The 23,464-nt window shown below is 39.0% G+C and overlaps 1 protein-coding gene across 1 annotated transcript; it reads right to left on the bottom strand.

The window, feature by feature from the left end:
* Positions 1-941: 941 nt before the first annotated feature.
* On the bottom strand, positions 942-22,999 carry LOC120373635 (aromatase). The gene is made up of 9 exons (XM_039492328.1): positions 22,686-22,999; positions 20,748-20,898; positions 16,313-16,467; positions 12,228-12,404; positions 11,227-11,341; positions 8,758-8,872; positions 7,877-8,039; positions 3,926-4,167; positions 942-1,876 (listed from the first exon to the last, which is right to left on the bottom strand). The coding sequence occupies exons 1-9, from the start codon at positions 22,828-22,830 to the stop codon at positions 1,625-1,627; spliced, it is 1,515 nt and encodes a 504-aa protein (XP_039348262.1). The 5' UTR covers positions 22,831-22,999; the 3' UTR covers positions 942-1,624.
* Positions 23,000-23,464: the final 465 nt, after the last annotated feature.

Raw genomic sequence — 23,464 nt, 5'->3', positions numbered from 1 at the left:
GTCAAGAGTGACCAGCATTCACGTCTTGAGCCAACTGCTGTTCTCATTTACACAAGTGTAGCCCTATTGAAGTCACTGGGAGAGCACCCATGTACTTGAGAGCAGCATTTGGCCCATTGTCTTGAAAGAGGAGCGATGAGGGTTGTGTGGGATTTGGAAGGAATTCTCCCTCCTGCTGGGGCCTCTTTTGGAGGAACTACCCACAATCTTACCCTTTAAGACAGAAGTCCATGGTAGGTGTAAGCTGTGGTTAAAGTAGATAGGGTTCTCATCCAGGATGAGGGTTCCTAGGTGCTATGGCAGAGGTAGGCAACCTATGGCATGCGTGCCGAAGGCGGCACGTGAGCTGATTTTCAGCGGCACTCACACTGCCTGGGTACTGGCCACCAGTCTGGGGGGCTCTGCATTTTAATTTAATTATTTACTTTACATATAACAATAGTTTAGTTATATATTAGACTTATAGAAAGAGACCTTCTAAAAAGGTTAAAATGTATTACCGGCACACACAACCTTAAATTAGAGTGAATAAATGAAGACTCAGCACAGCACTTCTGAAAGGTTGCTGACCTCTGTGCTATGGTAATGTATGTAATAAATAATAATTGTTGAAATAGGAGGATATGTTTTCATTGCAACAGCTGAGGAGGAAGGAGAACTACTCCCCACAAGCCGGGAGAGGTGAGAAAGCTCTCCCTCAGGGTTGGGGAATGCTGTGCTCCACCTGTTCCCTCTTCCCTTAGCTCCTGTGTGTCAGGCTCCATCCTTTTCAGTCATGATTGGGCATTAATGGTGTGAGGTGAAGAACTTATGGAGCTGCTGTGGCTATGACTCTGGGAATAGAGGACCTTGGAAACCTACTGCAGTTGTCTCAAATGCTATCTATTTCTTGATACCTTTAGAATTTAATATAATCAATAAAATGTTATCTAACCTAATCATTCTTTGATCTTATCTGTTTAATATACCAGAAAGAAAAACATTGTAGGGGGAAAAAATTGTTTCAAACTTCTCATTCTATAGACAGTATATTGATAAAGTGGCTATATCCACATTACCTTTAGAAGAATTTAGTAATTGCTATAGATGTGTATAGATAGATACAGTTGATACATTTCCCAGTGTTTCTCATATTTTACATGAACATTAGTAGTGTTCACTACATGTTTTTGGATGACAGATAAATTAGAGCTGTTATAACAGCTGATGATTCTTCTTGCAGGGCCCAGCTCTGCCAAAACAAAACAATCCCAACCCCAACCATATCACGCAATCCTGCAGGCATGGAGCACTCAGGACTTGCACAGTGTGAGAAGCAGAACAGAATTCTGTTTGAATTGGATGCTTTAAAAAAAGTAATGACAGTTTCTGCATGCAACATCTCATCAACTGAAGACAGCACTTGTCTATATACTTGAAACTTATTTATCAGTTTTGAATCATGACCAGAACCTGGTCTTGCTTTGCAGCAGAATAAGTGATCACTTAGAGCAGCAATGCATTAAGAGCAACAAAATGTGTAGTTCAGAGTATGTGTGACAGCACCTAGGAGGGGTGGACATTTCTCAGAATGTGACTAGAACAGCAGAAACCTTAGATCTCTGAGACCACTACTGATCTGTTGTTAGTCATCCTGACACTTGTCTATGTTTCTTCTTGGCATGAAAAACATCTCCAATAAGGGCTGTCTTTCATTCGGGTGCATGGATAAATCATTGCTTTTCTGGATGTTCTTAAGGCCTCTTCCTTTCAGTGTCTGTACTCTATACCGTCTCAGAAGAGTCACCAGGATTGCCTTCATCATTACCATGGCAATAAACTTTCCAACACAGCCACGAGGGCCAAATCCAAATGGCTGAAAGTAGCGAGAAGGAACCTGTGTGAAACAATGAGAAAGGTCCATTGAGGGCACGTAGAACAATTTCCATCATTAAATTATTAAGAATATCATTGAAATCTCTAAGCATTTTATGGGGAACCTTTAGACAGACTCTTTTTGGATTAAATATTTTTTTCACATGCAGACTTCCTGGCCTTAATATCATTGTTTGTTTTTATCCTTTTCTTTAAAAAAATTATCGAATTAAAAAAACTTGTGGAAATAACATTTAAAATTGCAATCTCATTCTGTGACCTCAGGAACTGCAAAAGTGAGGCAGCCAAATTCTGCCCATAAATGAGGGCCAGTAGATCCCATTGACTACAGTGGTCTTGCACAGGGTGTGAATGAGGGCAGGAGCTGGTCTAGGAATCTGGAAATGTGTGTCTGGATTCCAATGATGATATCTCAATTAACTTATTGATTGGTGTGGGTTGCTGTTCATTTAGATTAGAACAATGTGTGTTATGTGGCAAACAGAATGCATCGTCAGATTGTATTGCTCACATTACATTAGTTATGAATCCCAAGAAAATGTCTGCTTTAAATACTTGGTTAAAGGGGAATATTTTTAGCAGCAAAATGAGCTTAGAAAGCAATCAAGAAATCCACCGAGAGAAATGGCTAGAATGGAATTAATGGGTAAAATTGATTAAATAATCTAGAGCGAATAATTAACTTGATAAATTTAGCCACTTTTTCTCTTTGTGAATTTTCCACAATGATTAATTCTTGGACTGAAGATTGTGTGCAAAGTTCATTGTTGGTAGTTGACTATCAACATGAAAATATTCGCCTTGTTGGTTAGTTTTGATTGCTTGGATAGAGTACATGATACTATTTATTCTCTGACTGGATGAATATAAATCATAGGATCTCTTTTCTGGTTCAATCTTAATGTTTGTGAGTTCAACATTAATTTATGGCAAATATCCTCTTATATTTTCTTAATTGTTTTTGCAAAGATCCCCACCAGTAAACATGTTTCCTAAAACATTCACTAAAAATTAGTACAAAATGGGTTTCAAAATGAATTCTTCTGTTCACTTTTTTATTTGACTATTATGTGTGGATGTTTTTGGAGGTATTTGCCAAGAGCTAATAAAAGGTTTGAATAGGTAACAAAACAGTACACACACACACGCACACAGAGTTGAGTATATAACAGGTGCTACTAAAACTGTGGGAAACATAATACTAATATTAATGTTTGCATAGTGGGAAAACCCACAAAACCAGCGCAAAGAGGTTTGCTCTATATGATCAAGATGGGGATGTACCTGTTGTAGGAGAAGAGCGTATCAGGCCCTCCAAGGTTGCATGGCTTTTGGGCCTGCTACCTCTTGAAGTTAAGGAACTCAAGACTTGCATCAAACCATTAAAGCCTGAGAATGCTAAGTGCCTTCTGAGAAGTGCTAAATTGATCTTAAAATTTCATAGTCCATGTCCTTTACCACTGAATGCATTGCAGTGTCTTCCGCTTACTTCCAATTAATTTGATCAAAAACCGAGGAACCAAATAATTTGTGTTATAAGTAATACAACCCCCACCTCTATTTTGAGATATTTTTACCACTTGAAACAGCTCTTATTGGATAATCTAATTTCTAGCTATGGAAAGCAGCCATTTAACTAATGACAAACCAAAATTCTGAATAGGAGAAAAAGAAAAGCCCAAGGAAGACCCCTTAATAGTAAAAGGTGATTGCAAATAAATTTTGCTGTTCATACGTTGCAGTTGACATTGGGCCCAATCCTGCAAGGTGCTGAGGAGTCTAGTCCTGATGGTACTACTTGTGTGCTTAAACTTAAACCTGTACTGAGGCACTTGCTGGAGTGGTGCTGTGTTGCTCAGCATCATGCATGACTGAGCCCCTCATAATCATTATAATATGCTATGAAAACTGATGTACATCCAGGTGCTTACATGGACAACGAGAAATTGACCTGTGAAAAGGACTTGATCCAAATAAGAGGAAGACCCATTTTGCATTTTAATTAGAAATAATACTCTATCCCCTATCAGAAAGAAGACAGGAAACTTACATTCTTCTCAAAATTTTCGAGAGAAAACTCATTAGGCTTTGGGAAGAATTCAAGCTTATGCATACGTCCAATGTTCAGAATGATGTTTGTCCCCCTTTTCACAGGATAGCCATCAATTACATCATCCTGTAAAGCCTTGCGCATGACCAAATCCACAACTGGCTGGTATCTCATACTCTCATTAATAAAATTCTCCACAACCTTTAAGTTCGACATGTCATTGCTCTGTACGTCTCTGTCACCTTGAGGAATAAAGCAGACAAAAGAAGTTGATTTTGCTATTCTAATTTTACCTGATTGCTATTTGAAATGTTGCCGTTGATGCCAGAATGGTTTTGGAAATCCCACCATTCAGTAAAAATGCTGTCTCCTTTCAGGATTCATGGTGACAAGGAGTCTATGGGCTCTTGTGGCTTTGTGCAGCCTCATACCACAGAAGTCAGCCATACTGTTTACCCACATGGACACTAAGTGACTAATCAAATGATCTGCCCCAAATCCAAATCTCCTCTCTCCCACACGGTCTGGCTCTAATCCTGCTGCCATTGACGATAATAGCAAAAAACTGTTTCAGTTCAGTGGAGCAGGATCAGGGCCTCGTACGAAACTGATTTAACATGCCATAGATTCTTAAGCTGAAGGCCTAGATTCACTGACGTGGCACAGGCTGTGTGTGTAAATTACACCTCCAGTGCTCCAGTAAGGCCCTTTCCTGAAAGATGGGGATACGTACACATGGAAGGCAATTTCCACTGCCTTTCTTTCTTAGGGGTTGCACTAGTGGGAGAGGGCAGAAAAATAGGGCTAAGACCTGAAGGTTTCTCTACACAATATGACAACGAGCACTATAGAGGTGTGATTTCGAAAGCGCACTAACATGTTGAGCACTAATTGGTCCGTGTAGACCCTGCTAGGTCATTCTAGAAGTTCCCTAGTGGATTTTAATGTAGTACTAGTTCAAGATTTTCAAACTATGAAACATTGCTGCACCATGTAGGTGAGCCCTGGTTCAACTCCTGTTGGAATCAATGGAAAGGCATTCATTCATTTAAATAGAAATTGGATCAGGACTTTAATTCCTGCCAGGAACCAGGAGTTCCGTAGGTGGTACAATACCCACTTCTGGGCCATCCACTCTTAGATTGGTCTACTGATCTCTCTATCTACCTTACAGTGATGAGGACCAAATAAGTGTAGTGTATGAGATCCTTCCAGACACCTGCAGGGTCCCTGCTATGGCTGGTCAGAAAAAAATTCCCAAAACTATGATGAATTGGCAAATTGTGATTAAAACAAAATTGAAACCTTTCATGGTGATGGGTTGATTAAAACGAAATTCCACTGGAAACCAGGCAGGATTCTGAGGGAAGCCTACGTACCAGGGGTTTCAAAACGTGCCTGCCAGGCAAGTTTCCATCTGAAAACTTCCTGGTTTCCTGCCAGCTCACCTTTCTGGCTCTTTGAGAATCTGGGCTTATAGGCTCCCAGCTCCCTACGGGGAGCTGGGAGCCTGGAATCCTTGGTTCCCAGTATTTCAACTCCTTGACAGCCCAAAGTCCCCGGGTGCTCTGCACTGGAGCAGGCCACCTGGCAGACTGTCTCAGAGTGGGGGCTCCCTGTACAGATGAACAGAAAATGTTTCATGGAAAATTTTGAAATTTTTGGGTTTCACTCTGAATTGTAATAAAATCAGACTTGGAAATCTCAACCTCCGCAAAAAGGAAGTATCCTTCTCCGCCCAGCTGTACGTGTACTCCCTCAGTGCAGGGGACAGTGAATCTCGGCCCAAATTGTACAACTGTCCTATACTAAAACATTTATTTTTTAAAAAGTTAGCTAACCGTTGAACCTATTTGTCATCACTGTTCCACGATAGTTCTCTATCCTCTTCAGTGAACTTTAATGGAATGGTTTGAAAACAGTCATGGGATTTTTTGAAATCCTGGCAATTACTGCAACTGTTTGAAAGCTAAGCATTTGGAGAAGTAAACTTTCAGTCACTTGTTCAAGAGAAACAAATACTTCTGAAAGCTTCCCTGCTGTCTTAACTCTATCTTCTGGTCTCCCAAATGAGAGTGCCTTCAAAATTACAGGTCTTTTTGAAAAATGGAACCCTAGGGCAACAGGGGTTAGATCTTAATTTGAGAGGAAAACTCTACATTAGTAAAAGAAGAAGAATTAATTAAATTTACCATCATGCCAAGGTACACAACACTGACTGGGGAAATCACTGATGTGCATGAGATTATAGGAGACAATTTACTTTAGAAAACTCAGCAGTCTGATACATTGTGGCACATGTAGGTTTTGCTGAGGCATTTTGTAGTTGATAGATATGAAGCTGCCTTTTGGCATTAAATTATAGCTGACTGCTTCTAGGAAGCCAAGTATAGTTGTGAAAAGAGGCCTTTCAGCTACATATTAATGAGAACTGTTGTTACTCTTGTATGGCCCATGGGATTCAACACTTAGATATCAATGTGCTGACTTAACATACAAGTGCAGAGTTTGCTGGATTCACCTGGGTTACAAGGCTCGTGGCCAATTAGAAAGACAGACACATCCACATAAAGAAAGAGAAGAGAGATGCAGCTTGCTAGCTGGAGGAGAGAAAGATGATAGGTGACGTTTAGCTAAAGCTCTGGGACAACATTGAAAATAGTCTTAAAATAGTTTTGCACAAGTGTTACTTATTTCAGATATGAAACTTGATTTAAAAGCAATGTAATGAACCAGAATAAAGGAGCAGAGTGCCTAGAGATAATGGTGGAGGAGAGTGAATGCAATGAATATCTACATTGTTGTTCAGGCTGGGAAGAGAAATTAAAGAAAGGGAAGACTAAAATATTAACATACTTTGTGGGTCTGCCATTCATTAGCACCCACAGAGGAGACCAGAAAATGGACCGGAGTTTTAAAAATCCTCAGGTCATTCTCGTCAGCCATTTAACCATTTTTGTTGCTTTTGTTTCAACTTACTCCAGTTGATCTACAACTTTCTGCTAGTGAGGTGCTCAAAGTCAGGCAAGCACTTAAGCACATGTTTAATCCATATGTATTCAGGAAGTATTTAGGCACATGCTTAAATCCTATTAACTTCTTTGGGATTTAAGTATAGGCCTGAAGTTAAACGCTTGCTAAAGTGGTCTCTGATGAGGGATGCTTCCCAGAATGGGGGCCTCATTTCAGTATTAGAAATGTGGCTTCACCGATATCTTAGAGAGGTACTTTCACAAGGCAGTGTCCATATAATATATTTCCTTTAGAGTGTCCATATAATATATTTGAATTACATTGCATATCCAAAATAAAATAAGATTAAGTTTACCACTAATAGATCAACTTGCAAATTCTGACTTTCGTTTTTCCAAATGCTTTTTTGATTACTTGAAAGGTTTAACTACTATGCAGAAAATATTCACATGATAGATTTCTTAATTTCAAATTTTACAGAGAGAATGTAGTATTTTTAAACAGCTTTTTACCTGTGCAGGCTATGTATACAGGGATGATATGATGTGAATAGTTGTAGCTCAGCTTAGCTGGAGAGCTCATACCTAATTTCATAGTTCAGTACCGGTGGCTAAAAAGCACCATGAACCAGCTTTGCTCTCAGTTACACCAGTGTAAATCCAGAATAATTCCACTGAGGTCAGTGAAGTGACTGCAGGTTTATAGTGGTGTAACTGAGGGCTGAATTTGGCCCTATCATTCTAGCAGATTGCCTCTGGTCCTAATTTATTATTTCCTTAGTAGTTTATCTTTTATCATTTTTTCCACTCAGTTTTGAATGCTACTTCAGAAGACCTTTTTTACAATATTATGCAGCAAGATAATTATTGCACCCACTTTACAGTAAATAAACTTTAGATTTTTCTCCCTGAAAATGATTAGATCACTACTCAAGCATAATTATTTTCCAACATCATTGTCTTTATAGACAGCCCTTACCTATAACAGCTTGGATTTCCTTCATCATATCTTCTTCCACTTTAGGATGCTCTGCAATCAGTACTAGCATGAAGAAGAGAGTCACAGAGAGCGTGTCAGGTGCAGCTATCATCATCTCCAACACACACTGGTTCACATTCTCACCGGTCAGATCTCCACGGCTCTACAAAATTCAAGGGGGCAAATGTTGAAGGCTGAACTTGAGCTCCAGCAAAGATTCTTATGTCAACAGGAAGGGGAGAATGTAGAATATGTAGACTCACTTGAAACAACTGGTTCAAGTCCTAGCAAAGTTTACTCAGTCCTTATGCTACTGGGAGAGAGAAGTAATATCCACTTCATGTGTGTCTCAGATGAAGCACTGAAAACCAGTGCCCTGCCTGGCGTATATGATCCTATAACACTTTAAAGAAAAGTAAGGGTTTGTGCTTAACCCAAATTCCTCCTCCACTCACTGTGCTGCAGCATACTGTGCACCATTCACTTGCTATGCTCCATCAGGGTGTACTTGATTGGCAGACATTCTGCATGGTTATGATTTCTGAAGCACTTGGGATTCTTTGGAGTAAAAGGTGTTTATATAAATGGAAAATATATGGGCCAAGGAGAGGCTGGAGGAGATGTAGGCATGAGCTTGAGAGCTTTGTGCATGTGGATATAACCTGAAAAGGTTCAGACAAGCAACCAAACATTTGGATGCAATTATTCAAAGCCTGGAACCTTGTTGAGGTGTTCCAAACACTAATTAATTTGTATTAGTTTTAAATGACATTACTTTCTGCTATAGATTAAGTTAAGTTAAACTCTGTTACAAATCCCATTTTGTTCTCGGTAACAGGAGCATTTTGGACAAATTCATATTTTGTTCATATTCTCAATACCTGCGCAAAAATCAGTTGTGATGCAAAGTCCATGTGCTCTTCCAATTTTTCAACAGTGGAAAGTCTCTGTCGTTTCTGCTCTATTAAGATTTCAATTGCTTCTTTCAAATCCTTGCTGAAAACAGATAGAACCCAGTATATTTATAAACATCTGTGATGTTTTAGTGCTTAGTAATGCAGGATGGGAAATGTAAGACTATATTGGACAAGAAATGTAACAATAAAGCAGACAACCAAAAACATTCAGATAATTCTGTACAGTGCCTAGGTGACTACTCTGGTCAGGAGCTCTGCTACCAGGTAAACAGACATCCACCTGTCCCCCTGTAAAGTCCCAGGAACTTTGAAACTCCCCTTCCTGTTTTCTTGGGAAATGCTCACTTATCTGGCCAGGTGAGTGCCTGCTCCACGGAGCAAAGGATCCCCTGCTTGGAGCAATGCTGAGCTACTGAAGCTGATCAGTGTTTGGGGACAGGAGGCTGTTCAGGGATTCAGGATGCCCCAGGATCACCCACCCCCCTTCCTACAAGACCTATCGTCAAAATGGAGAGAGCTGCACGGTGAGATAGTTGCCCTCAGTGTGCTGCTCTCATTGGAGATTGAAGTGCTGCAAATGTAACTTCCACAGGTGTCAGAGAGAGTGTTAAATGAGTACACAAACCAGTGCTTTTCTTTCACTGGTTCACTATCATAATTGAAACTAACAGCGCAAAAACTCTGCAAGTGTAGACCTAGCCTTAAGCTTATGCTCAAATAAATTTGTTAGTCTCTAAAGTGCCACAAGTACTCCTGTTCTTTTTGTTATTTAGGAAGTTACTACTGACATTTCCCAAAGGTGGATTTCTTCTAAGGCTGAACCATATTGTTTTCATCATTAGGCCATGATAACACATTTGGAATATATAAGGACTGATGCTGGTTAGGGTTAGACAATTACAGGAAATGGCCCATATTTGGTAGAGTTGGTCAAAATTTACCAAATTTAAATTTTAAACAATAGCTTTTCAAAATTTTGTGGATTTATTCCAGTAAAAATCTAAAAGAAAGATGGCAATGTTTTCATGGAATTTATTTTGGGGATTTTAACTGGCTGTATAATTGGTTGGAATTCTTAGATTTTTGAAAAAATTTGAAATATTTAGGATATGCCCAGTAAAAATGATGATGAAAAATCATGACTTTCTATTGTGGGTGGGTGTGTTTTATGGGCACTATATTTGAGGTTTTCCAGTGTGAGATTTGACTGCCCTCTTTGTGACCAGGGGAATCCCCAAAAAGGCACACTTATTTTATGTATCGTGATAGAGCCATTTTAACAACAACCATTGTAGAGGGATTAAAATTTCTGTAGTCGATACAATGTGTGTGGAAATATTGTATGCGGGAAGTTCTGATAATGCCTGGTCTTCCCTTCCAGTTGAATCAGAAACCTATGGAAAACCCATGGTATGCTATGCTTCTCTAATTCAGTTCACTTTAGGTTCAGGAGCCTGTCACATTCATAGTAGGAAGTAGTGGCCACTAAAAATTTATCAATTGCCTATAGTTGCCATCTAGCAGTATCTGAGCCAGCACAGTTATCTCCATAAGACATATTCAGTAAAGCTTTGATATCATACATACCATTGTGTAGTGACTAATGTTGGTATTTTAGAAATTGACTGGAGACAGGATTTCAATTTCTATGTGAATTTTGCCATTGACTTCTCTGGGGACAGGATTTCCACCAGGGTAGATAGCCTTCCTTACTTAAAATCCCCTAAGTCCTTGTGACACAATAGTATGAAAAGTACTTATTACACATGCTTTATAGTGAGTATTTTATCAGACTGGTCAAGGACATCAGTCCAAGTAAGGATGAACTGCTGCAAGTTTGTTTTATAATCAGTCATCTTTTGGTAGAGGAAAACAAAGGAGACCATGAAAACTCAGTGGAAAAGGTTTTGGTTGTTTTTTGTGTTTGTTGACTTTAAAAAGAAAGATGGCAAAACTAATGTGTTCTTATTTGAGGGAAAAGATCCATCTGCGATGACAACCAGCGTGATAAATGCTAAGTTTAAATCTGAAATGAAGAATTTTGGCAAAGATATAAGCACCAACAAGCAGGATTATACTGACTCACTAACTTAACATTCACTATATTGCCATGACTATAAAAAGGACTTGCTGACTCAAGGAATTGCCAGCCTTCCAGGTTACTATTGGAGCCCTGGTTGCTTAGGTAGTAAGTGAAAGTGGATACCATAAGATGGCATGTCATTGCCTGTGTGAAGTGAACTGGTGATTTTGAGTTTTACACCTGAGTTAGCACCAATGTACGTCTCAGCAGAGAAACCAAGACTACATTGAATTAAACTGAATGGTCCCTCTCATTCATTTTTAAAAACAGAGAAAACTGACAAGTAAGAGTGACCCTAGGAAGGAAGGATCTATGTTATTCAGGTGATTTGTAAAACTGTTGATACTTACACTGATTTTTCATATTTCTTGTACAGCCAAGAAATTTTAAAGAAGATGTCAGGTTTCAGCAAAAGTGCTTGCCAAGCATCAAAGTAGTTCTGAATTTTAAGCACAATGGCATTTTCTGAAAATTAAAAATAAACAAACAGCAATGTAACAGTAATGTAACAGCTAGTTCACATAAATGTCACCCGAAACTTCACAATAAAGGCCTGCTCCTGCTGAAGTCAATGGGAGCCTGATTAGGCTTTAAAAGTAGGGTTTCAATATCATATTTCTCTTTTACTGCCATGGCATTGTCATTACTGACATTCAAATACTTTGTTTTAATATGTGATAAATAGCAGCATGAAATATTTTTAGAATCCTGTGCAGATTGTGTAGTTCTTTGTAAAAAACAAGGCTCTTCAGCTGAAAGGAGGCTGCAATGTGATAACCAATGCCAGGTCATTTCCCACACAAGTGGAGTGATGGTGCGTGGAAGATTACAAATGAGTGGAAAACTTGCAGGTGAAAGTTTAGCTCAGTGGAAAGTTTATTCTGACTCTTAAGTGCATATAATCTTGGGATAGGTGCCTACTAGATACATCAAATCTTGTTTTGCAGATTTCATAAACTTTTGTCTGCCAACAAACATTCTGCAGCTGGCAATTTGGTACTTCCTCTATTGTGGGCATGCTGCAGACATAAAGAGCGGATTACTTTGTTGACTCTATTGTGCTTGCTAGGAATACTGGAAAACTAGCCGAACTGTCAAGATGCAGATGCTACTTCTCGATACAGGGGTCTTGTCAGGCTTAAAAACTGAATACAGGTGTTTAAACACCATTTTAAGCTGTTGCTCATGATTAGAATTAATTGCAATCAAATCTGACAGTGTTATTAAAAACTGAATATTAGAGCCTGATGTACTTACTCAGGCAAAACTCCCCATTCATGGCAATGGGAAATTTTGCGTGAATATGCACCTTAAAAGTGGACCCATTATGAGATAAGAATTTTATCTGTACCATCCAAAGGGATCCCTAGAAAGAGTGTGTTAGAAGTGTCCAGTGTGATCTGTCTCATAAAATTCAGCACATTGATGTTTCCCAGTCCAGCAGTCACATTCTCCAATCTGTCCAGATGGTCTTTCGTTGATTCAACACAAATTGCTATCATACGCACGAGACCAGGACCGGACAAAGCTGAAATGTACATACAAAATAGTCAGAAGATGTTTAACTTTCATGTTATCTGTATTATTCACCCAGTGGCAATAAAGTTGTAACAGATGATGTAACCAAAATAATTGGAATACAATATTTTTATAATTTTTAGCTTTGTAACCTGTCCTCTGATTTTAAAAAAATCCCACTTTGGACATATTGATTAAAAAGCAAAATGTAAAATCAAAGCAAATATATGTTTCCATTCCCCGGCCATTACTATTATAATAGTTAACACAGTGGTGAGGCTTAATTAAGCTGGAATTTTCAATCCTTGGTGCCTTTGTTAGGTACTTGGATCCATATTTATGCACCTGAGTAAATGACGAGATTTAGAAAGGAGCTGGGCAACAACTCACATTGACTTCAGTAGCTGTGGTGGTCAGCACCTGTCATGATTTAGTAAAACAACTTGGAATATCCTGAGTATGAAAGATGCTACATAAACCAAATTATATTCAATTCTTCTCCATTTTCTAATTTTAACAAAGCTCTAGTAATAACGTTTACCTCGTCATCTGCCCACCTTCTATAAAATTCCAGTAGACTTTCATCTAGTCTATATTGGTTTCTAAAGGTATCTTCTGATTTTTGCCAGGGCGGTTGTTTTCACATGGACTATAGCTTGTCTACAGAGCACTTGCTGGTGGTCTGTAGAAAGCTAGCCAGCCACATGGTGGCTTATTTATCTTACTACTAGATGCTATATTGCATTAAAAGAACATAAGAATGGCCATTCTGGCTCAGACCAATGGTCTGTCTAACCCAGTACCCTGTCTTCTGACAGTGGCCAAGTACCAGATGCTTCAGAGGGTATTAACATGGCAATTATTGAGTGATCGATCTAGTTGCAGTTTCTGGCAGTCAGAGGCTTAGGGACACCCAAAGTGTGGGGTTGCATCCCTGACCTATCCTTCATGAACTTATCTAATTCTCTTTTGAACCCAGTTATTCTTTTGGCCTTCACAACATCCACTGACAATGAGTTCTACGAGTTGACTGTTATGTGAAGTGCTTTCTTATGTTTGTTTTAAACCTGCTGCCTATTAATTTCATTGGGTGACCCCTGGCTCCTGTGTTATGTGAAGGGGTAGATAACACTCTCTCCACACCATTCATGATTTTATAGACATCTATCATATCCCTCCTTAGTTGTCTCTTTTTTCCTAAGCTGACAGTCCTAGTCTTTTCAATCTCTCTTATATGGAAGTTGTTCCATTCCCCTAATAATTTTTGTTGCCATTCTCTGTACTTTTTCCAGTTCTAACATATCTTTGATACAGGGTGACCAGAACTGCATTCTGTGCTCTAGATAGGAGTATACCATGGATTTATATAGTAGCATCGATATTTTCTGTCTTATCTAATCTTTTCCTAATGGTTCCTAACATTTTGACTGCCACTGCCCATTGAGCAAATGTTTTCAGAGAACTATCTATACTAGTTCCAAGATCTTTTTATTGAGTGGTAGCAGCTAATTTAGACCCCATCATTTTGTATGTTTAGTTGGAATTATGTTTTCCAAAGTGCATTACTTTACACTTATCAACACTGAATATCATGTGCCATTTTGTTGCCCAGTCACCAAATTTTGTGAGATTCCTTTGTAACTCTTCACTGTCAGCTTTGGACTTTACTATCTTGAGTAATTTTGTATCAGCTGCAAACTTTGCCACCTCACTTTTTACCTCCTTTTCTAGATTAATAGGGCCCTACTAAATTCATGGCCATGAAAAACACATCATGGACTGTGAAATCTGGTCTTCCCCTGTGAAATGTGATCTTGTGTGTGCTTTTACCCTATACTATACAGATTTCATTGGAGAGACCAGGTTTCTCCAATTGGGGGTTCTGACCCAAAAGGGCATTGCAGGGAGGTCGCAAGTTAATTTTAGGGGGGGCCTGGTATTGCCACCCTTACTTCTGTGCTGCTGCCATCAGACCTGGATGGTTGGAGAGTGGTGGCTGCTGACTGAGCGCCAAGCTCTGCAGGCAGCAGCACAGAAGTAAGGGTGGCAATACCATCCCATGCCATCCTTACTTCTGCGCTGCTGCTGGTGGTAGCTCTGCCTTCAGAGCCGGGCTCCCGGCCAGCAGCCGCCACTCTCCAGCTGCCCAGCTCTGAAGGCAGCGCCACCAGCAGCAGTGCAGAAGTATGGGTAGCACTACCACAACCCTCCTTACAATAACCTTGCGGAAACACCCCCCTGGCCCAACTCCTTTTTGGGTCAGGACCTCTACAGTTACAACACCATGACATTTCAGATTTAAATAGCTGAAATCATGAAATTTATCATTTTTAAAATCCTATGACCAAGAAATTGACCAAAATGGACTATGAATTTGGTAGGGCCCTAATCATTAATGAATGTGTTGAAAAGCACTGGTCCCAGTACAGATCCTTGGGGGAACCCCACTATTTATCTCTCCACTGTGAAAAATGACCATTTATTCCAACCTAAAAATGTTATGGGTGGGATTTTTAAAATTGTCAAATTAGTCAACTCTGCTCCCAAGAAGTCAATGAGAATTTTACAGTTCATTTAATGGGAGTAGACTTAAGCCAATTCTGAGTGTGTTTGAAAATCATGCACTAAATGCTTACGCTACTCTTCGATGTACACAATGTCTGTAGCTGCCTCAAGGATGTTAAGTTATCATATATTGGGACAGGTGATCAATATGGTGGTGAATGGGAGGGGAGGAGGTCCCCACTGTAACTCAGTTGGTGAACATTTGTGTAATTAGATGTATACTATCCAGGACTGAGTAGACCAACTGAACCAAAATCTTATGCCAATTGGAACCAGCTGATATTTTTCACCAACAGTGTCCACTAGGGTGCAGATGTGGAACAACAACACAAAATAGAGGGTGGAAGAAAAATAATAGTATAGAAAACTTAGAATGATGGCACATTAATACTTTAATACTTCACGTCTTTTCAGCTTCTTAAATCAGGCCCCAAAATCACCACAGGGAGCTGTGCAGTAGCTGTGAGCCCACAGCCTTTCTTGAATTATGGGGGATTGCAGAAGGATAAAGTAATGAGGGAACTATTGAAACTCAGTGGTTTTGTTAAAAAATCTGCAAGTTTTGTTGGAATCATTAAAGTTGTTAGGTTCAATTGACCCCCAAAGTTATAAAAGGTCTACAATTGAAAACTGACAGTTTAGGATTGTTGACACCACATGAGCCCAAAGTGACAAAGGTTGTACAGCCTTAAAACAAAGCTTCAGGCCCAGATTCTCAAAGGAATTTAGGCACTTAACATGCATTAATTTCAATGGGAGTTAAGCATCTAAGTACTGCTGCAGATCTGGGCCCCATCGTTTAGTATTGTCATAACACCTCAGATTTCCTTTTTGAGTTTGGGCCGTGGTACAGAGCAAGTAAGTTGATATTCTGAGTTGACCCTGTTACTGCCCTGATTTTCAATGTTCTAAAACAATTAATGATTCCTGCTGCACGGCGCTCTTAAATTCATTTTGAAATGATAAACACATTTTAAATTATGGTAAGAGTGAAGTTTCTTTGAAATCAATTGAAGTTGGGATACAGAATCTTTTAGTTAAATAAATATTCTTACAAAATTGCCACTTGAATTGAGATGGGCCACAAATGTAAAAATATTCAAATCTGGCTTGTGGGACATAATTAGGATTTGCTTAGAGGAAATTAGGAATTTGCAAAGTTATTGCAAGTCCTTCTCTAGAGTCATGAGAATCAAGATGAGTGAGGAAAGAAGACTGAAATATTTTGGGGGGAGGGTCAGAGAAGGAAAAATGGCTCCTTATACTTACACAAAATGCCAATCCCAGAATTTCATAAGCACAAAATATATGGCACAGTAGATGTGGTAAATATAGAAATACATAATAATTTACCTTTGGTGAAAAAAGGTCGAATTTCTTTCCAGAGTGCTGGGTTATTATTAAATATAATACCATTTTCATGCATGCCAATGCATTGTAACCCAAGTTTGCTTCCAAATCTACAGCTATATTGCCCATGTTTCATTACATGGAAGATACTGGAGGATCTGGGAAAGGAAAAAAAAGATCATTTTGTCAATATATCTCTTTAATTTGACTTACTCTACTTCAAGCCCAATCTTCTGAGGTGTTGATCACTTGAGAGAGACAAAGCACTTTCAGCTCAAACATACTGTGCATGCAACATTGATGTTACTTCTTATATATGCGATTCTTTAAAAGCCATGATCTGATTGATCGCATGATGCATGGCATTTTTATAAGTACATTTTTTTTATGCATATGGCTAGGCATGCACTATTTTCTCAGTAAAATGGCAATTGACTGCCTTGGAAATTCAACCGGAGTAAAGTGTGAAGATGCATAGAAATCTATAGGAACATAGACATTGCCACACTGTCTCTGACAATGGCCAGTATCAGATTCTTCAAAAGCAGATGTAAAACATTTGATGGCAGTTATGCAATAACATGTATATAGAAGAAATTGTTTCTTCACCCTAGACAGTTTTTGGTTGCCTTTCATATTGAATCAAGAGGACTGATAACCCTTTGTACATTTTTAATTTTGTTACTGGTCAATGTAATTGAGAATGATGTTCTTATTATTCCTATGTGTCTCATCCTTTAATGATTTCTGTTAAGATCTGTTCCTCAATAATCTCTTACGGCAGTGAGTTCCACAAGGGATTGCATGGGAGTACAGAATTGGAAATCTTATATACACACACACTAATTACCCTTGGAATGTGGTGGTGTGTTTATTCGTGCGGAGTATTGTGTTTGAGAAGGTTGTGTCTGGTACTGAAAATACAACCCCCTGCATCTGTTCACTAGCCCCAGACACATTAATAGAGTGAGATTTTCTAGGTCACCAGTTGAAATCCAGTCCAAATAACTGGAAATCGTTATCATCTAACAGCTTCTCGGTGACCTAAATTAAATGAGCTGGTGTTCCCTAGTGGACAGGCTTTCACATCTTAAAAACTACCAGCACCATTAGCACTAATTGGCACTAGGAAAGATTAAAGACAACCAAAACAAACATACCCCAAAGTTTTGGAAGGGGTATAAATTCTCATGCTTTAGAGCATAAACCAAAGTAGTGAGTATTGCTAAGGAATCTCTGTTTGGTCACCTAAATCACATGGTATTTATTTGTTTTCTGAGTAGATGATCCAGCCTTTATAAACTACTGCTGCTTCCATCCAAAATTAATGTACCGTACTCTTGTGAAAACACAAATGTTGTGATGAATGTAACGATTTTGAACTATTGACCATGTTGGAGCTATGACTTGCCACAGATAATTGTCCAAACTGAAGTTTCCTTTTATGCAGGATATGAATGTGGCCATATTTAATGTGATTTGGAATTCAGCATAATGGTTCTGAATTTTCTCTCTACTTTTCACCCAACTCTCCTTAGGACCACAGTCATGTTCTGATCATTTTGACAGGCTCAGCCTATAAGCTATGGGACTGCAACACTGCATAGCCTGTCTTTGATGGATTAAAATGCGCAGATGTTAGATCCCATCAATCATGGCAGGCATATACTGCCACTTACACATTTTATAGATCTTTGATCATTGGCAAACACATGAAGAAAACACAAATATTCGTGTGTAATAAAATTCTGCTACCTGAGCATAAACACTACCCATCGGAGAATAAGGACAGTCTCTCACAAGGATGCTCCTTAGAGACCAATAAACGTGACCTCAGTCTTCCAGTTTCATAGGGCTCAATTCAGCAAGGTTCTGAGCCCTGTGGACCGTTAGCTGCTTTCCTGGATCAGAGCCAGAGCGCTCATTGCCTTGCAAGATGCAGCCCATAGTGTACAACATGCATCACTTGATTCAGTGCCTGATCTAACTATGTAGCCACAGTGAATGCACAATATAACAAGGACCTTGCTTTACCAGTATATGGTAGTTAGCTACATTACAATTCTTTACTTTCATATGTTTAATATAATGCCTATAAAATTACTAATTAATTAGCTGAGATTATAATTACTCATATATATAAAACCAAAGAAGAAATATTACAAAAACAAAGTATGTGTCAAACCAACCCTAAATAATAAAAAAACCTACCACCACTGGAACATACCCTCCTCTTTTTTCTGTTAACCATGCTTATTCAATTATCACACTCTGGCAAACTGGGCTCGATCAGCATTACTAGTTTAGAACCTGAATTCCTGTAGAGGGAGCTAGCTGCTTAGAAATGCTGATCCAGTGGCACAAAATGATCAGATCAAAGACGCCAAAGGAAGGAAGAGTGAGACTGGCAGAGATGAAACAGCCAGCCACTTTTCATGCCACGCACGCTTCAGAGACCAAATCCTGAAATCTTTATGCAGTGTTAACTAAGACAAAACTCTCACTGCAAATCATGGCCTGAGTGAAGACAATGGAGTATTGCTATTGCCTTTAATGGGGCCAGGATTTCACTCTGGGAGTTTTGCCTGAGTAAAGATTGAGTAAGGAGTAAAGTACGGGGTAGAGCAGAGGAACATAATCAGAGAGGAATTCTGCCAGGGGATTGTGCTCAGAGCTACAGCCTTTCAGAGAGTGCAGCATATTTCCCTTGTCCCTTCTGCCCAGCTCTCTTTCCCTTCCTCCCCACAGCTCCTGGGCGTCCATTGTGGTGGATTGTGCAGGGAAGGAAGAGTCCCTGTACTTCCATGCGCTCAGGGAGTGGAATGATGACAGGCCCATCACAGATGTGCAATCATGGGGAGAGGCTCCCTATGCTCTTTTCCAACCTTTACACTCACCTAAGGGCCAATCACAGAGTGGCCCTAAGTGAGGATTTCAGGATTTGCTCCTGTCTGAGCAGAGAGATAGAGTGAAAGGTAGCTATTAACATTGGGCTGGATTTTGCTGATGGAAGCTATAAAATCATATTTCATTACAAAATTATGCAGTCAAGGCCTGGAGGAGACAATGTAAATTGTATTGCAGACTCTGCAAATCCTTCTGTGCATCTGCTCTTAATCTAAGGGAAGTTGATGGCAAAAGTTCAATTGCCTTAAAGGGAGCAGGACTGTACCGGTATTTTTACAGAGCTCAGATCTTGCTGTTTAAGTGTGACAGGCCATAAGAACCACTGCAAATGCTCTATTGACATTGTAAAGAATTTTAAATATTAGTTTTCCGTGTCCTATCAAGATTTTTAAGTGAGAGGCAATCCTGACCAAAGCTGAGGTAATGACTATGGAGTCTGATTCATCTACTGCATTGATTTTGTATCTGATTATTTCTTATAGACTTGAATCAAATAGTGAAAGAGAACAATAAGAACACTTTGCATTTACACAGTCTGACATGTTTTAAGTATTGTATGGACATAAAGTAATTAATCCTCACTACCCCTATATCTGGTCAGGAGGGTGGGTAGCATTCTCATAATTTCTACCTACTGGTAATGACAGAGATGGAAAAGTGAAATGACTTGCCCAGATCTGTACAAAGTCAGTGATAGCACCAGGATTAGAGCTCATTTCCCTGGACTACAATGTCTTGCAACAAGCTGGCTCTGACTTTTACATGATTGACATATCTGGATCCAGAGTAGTTAGAACGGCTAATCCAACAGTGGTTTTTGTTGTTATTTATGTGTGGAAGACTTTGTTAGAGTTTTCAAATATGGAAAAATCCTCATCCTTATTAGGAGTGCACAGAATGTCCAATAAAAAAAAATCACCCCCCCAAAGAACAAACCCCCCACCTCTATTGCAGCTAGTAAAACTACATGCTCCAATTCAGCAATGTGTTTAAGAATGTTTAATTTAAGCACATGAGTAGTCTCATTGATTCCAATGAGATTATGCAAAACTTCAGGAATATGTTTAAGTCTCTTCCTGAATTGGGGCCATAATCTTCAGTTTTTACTCCCATTTTGAGAAAGATCTCCATGAGGCTTTATGAAATTAATTTTTGGTTGGATCCTGCAAGCTATCAATGTTCTTATATAGTGTCTTAAACTCAGTAGTCCTATTACAATAAATGGCAGGACGAGTGAGAGTAAGTGCTTACAGGATTGGGACTAGGGCCTGATCCCTGTTCCATTGAAATACATGGCAAAACTCCCAGGTACTTCAGTGGCACAGGGTCAAGCCTGTAGTATATAAGTATTGACCTTTAGAAGCTGCACCCAAAAAAAGAGAGGTCAGCAAGCAGCACAAGACGTACAATTCCTGTTAGTGAGAAACAATTTTGAAAATCATGAAATAATTCTAATATAACAAAGTGCCTGGCAAAAAGTTGCAAAATACTCTTTATATTATTAGAGAGAGAGAGAGAGAGAGAGAATTACTTGCTAATAATGAGTGTTTCCTCTCCACTGATCCAGACTCTCATAAATTCTCCATACATCTTATTGTAATAGTTGCAGGCATTGCCCACTCCCATCCAAAGGAATCTCCCATGTGAAATGAGGGGACCAATTCCCATACAGAAACCAGGCCCTAAGGAAAAGGTTAAAAAATATGAATTTTAACAACGGGTTAGAAAATATATCAGTATGCGAAGGATCTTTAACACCAAGTCACAGAGCCTATTGGACACTTGATTTCACATAAAATTGACTCATGCAAACCTGACATAGGAACATCTGTATCTGCAGAGTTGACAGTTTTATATCCACAGCAGCTTGATCCTGAGTCTGATGTACATTCTATGTGCATGTAATAAACTAGACTCTGAACCTTTTTCTGATACTTCAAGCAGATGACTATGGGGGTGGTTTTCATTTAGAGGTGTAGTGGGTGGGTATCAAGGCAAAGGAATAAGAAATAGTTCAAAGAACAATGACATACTATTGTTTATCCACTTGCAAATTTAACAAATAGTTTTAGTGACAAGGGCCTTTGTTAGACTGTAATATCACCTACAAAAGTCAGCTTCCTAGCTTTCTTTTAATATAAAGAATAGTAAATGAGGAAAATACAGTTTTAGAGGATGGGTCTGTATAAGAGCGTTCTACTCAATGAGTTTACGGAAAGCAACATTCTAATGTAAGAGCTCAGAACGGAATCATCTAAATTTAGTCAATGGTTAAGATTCTGAACTGAGTTCCACCGGTGTAAATCTAGAATAACTCTATTGACTTCAGTAGAGTGATTCCAGAGATGCACTAGTGTAATTTAAAGCAAAATTTGTCCCCTTGGGGGAAAGAGTGGGGAAAGTGTCTTAGAATGGCTAAAGGAACCTGTTCTAAAGGGAGCCCCCTCTGTTCTACGTGGTCAGTCTGGCTTGCCTGCTGTAATGTCTTGGGATTTGTTCAGAGACACGAAAGAAAGCAAGTAAAGTACTTAGAGAAAAGTTTCACACATTATGTTCACAATATGTACAAATACCTCAAGACACCAACCTTTAAAAACAGGAATCAGAAGCCAGGATTATTTAACTGTAAATTTAAGGAAAATGAATGCTGTTATCTCTCCCGGTTAATCCCATAAAGCATTCAGGCTGGACTACATAACCTTCTGCAAATGCTTTTCCAGTATTCTCTGAACTCTCCATGAATAAGGGTTATTCAAAGATAGTTTGCCTGGGTCTCCTCTCAATTAGCTTTACTCAGGTGTAATCCCATTAATTTTAATAGCTATTCCTTATTTACACCAGTGCACTATGTTCCAGTTTATGGAAATTTATTATCCTGTACCTAATGGAGAATAAACTGAACAAGTGACATCTACATATGTTCCTGAAAACCTAGCAACAAAGGTCATCTGAATAGGAGACCTTTTGATGTTGGTCCATAAAGGGTGGTTCTTTAGTGTCAGATACATGGGAAAAGGTGGGTAACCAAAGAGCTCCAAAATGACCCTCTCTTCTAAATTAGGCTTGTTTTGAGCAGAAATCATCTTCCAAAGCTCTAACATTTGCAACAGTAACAAAATGAGAAGCTCTAAAACATCCATGAAAATAATCCAGACTATAAATATCTAGATACCATGCTTAAAATTACATACTATCATACGAACACAAGAAGAGATCTGAAGAAAGTAAATAATGTGATACTTTTAGCTGACCAAACAAACTTTAATGCACAAAGTTTGGGGGCAAATAGGGCACTTCAGATTTTTGTTTTTCCTATCATTATATCCCTACTATATGTTATACAGCATATTCCTTCTGTGTTTCCTAGATATGCACTTATTACCCATCATTCCCCTTTTTACCATAGTGTGAACAACAAAAGAACCCCTTTGTAGCATTTTGGGGGATACCGTGTCTAAAATCAATTTACCTGGTATTGATGATGTTTCTTCATAATTCCAGATTAGGAAAAGAAAGCACACGAGGAGGAGTATGGGCACGGTGGCAGTTGGCATCACTTCTGGCACCACACTGGTGATATTGTAATGCATCAGATTCAGGGTTTCCAGTAGCATCTTTTCTAAGAGAGTCTACTTTGCCTTTAGGGGGGGGAAATATGGAAAGAGGCAGAAAGTTTCAAAATGCTAAGACACCTTTAATCGGTACCTTGCAACCCCTTTGCAGGTCCTGTAACTGAGCAAATTCATACCAGTAGTAGCTTTGTTTTATAATGAGACTGGCTGCTTAGACAAGACAAGCTCAACCACAAGTCAAAACAGACGTACAGCAGATTTACTTTTTGCCCAGAAATAACAAAGCATTTCTGACCTTGGTATTGAAGCTCAGGTTCCTTTGGATGCTTTGGCCAATAGACCTTTTATCTTTGATATTGCCCTTGGCTGGCCAACAATGACGTTAACTCCAGACAGAGTGCCAAATTTCTAACCATAATAAAAGAAATTAAACTCTCAACACATGTGGAAGGGTTGAATGAACTCACTTATAGTCTTTTATCTAAGATACCTACCTTTTTTTCCCTCCATGTCACTAGCATTTGTGAATGTCCTTGGATTTCCAAAACAACCAAGTATATTTCCTAGTACACAAATGTAGCTTGTCCCAGGCATCTGGGTAAAAATTATATTGTGCTTTATTTTTATCTAACACTGAGTGTCGTAATGCTTTGCCTTTTACTTTTTTCAAAATATT

Source organism: Mauremys reevesii, linkage group 10 (genome assembly GCF_016161935.1).
Source record: "Mauremys reevesii isolate NIE-2019 linkage group 10, ASM1616193v1, whole genome shotgun sequence".
In the NCBI taxonomy this organism is placed as follows: Eukaryota; Metazoa; Chordata; order Testudines; family Geoemydidae; genus Mauremys; species Mauremys reevesii.
This window is presented reverse-complemented; position numbering and strand designations above follow the sequence as displayed.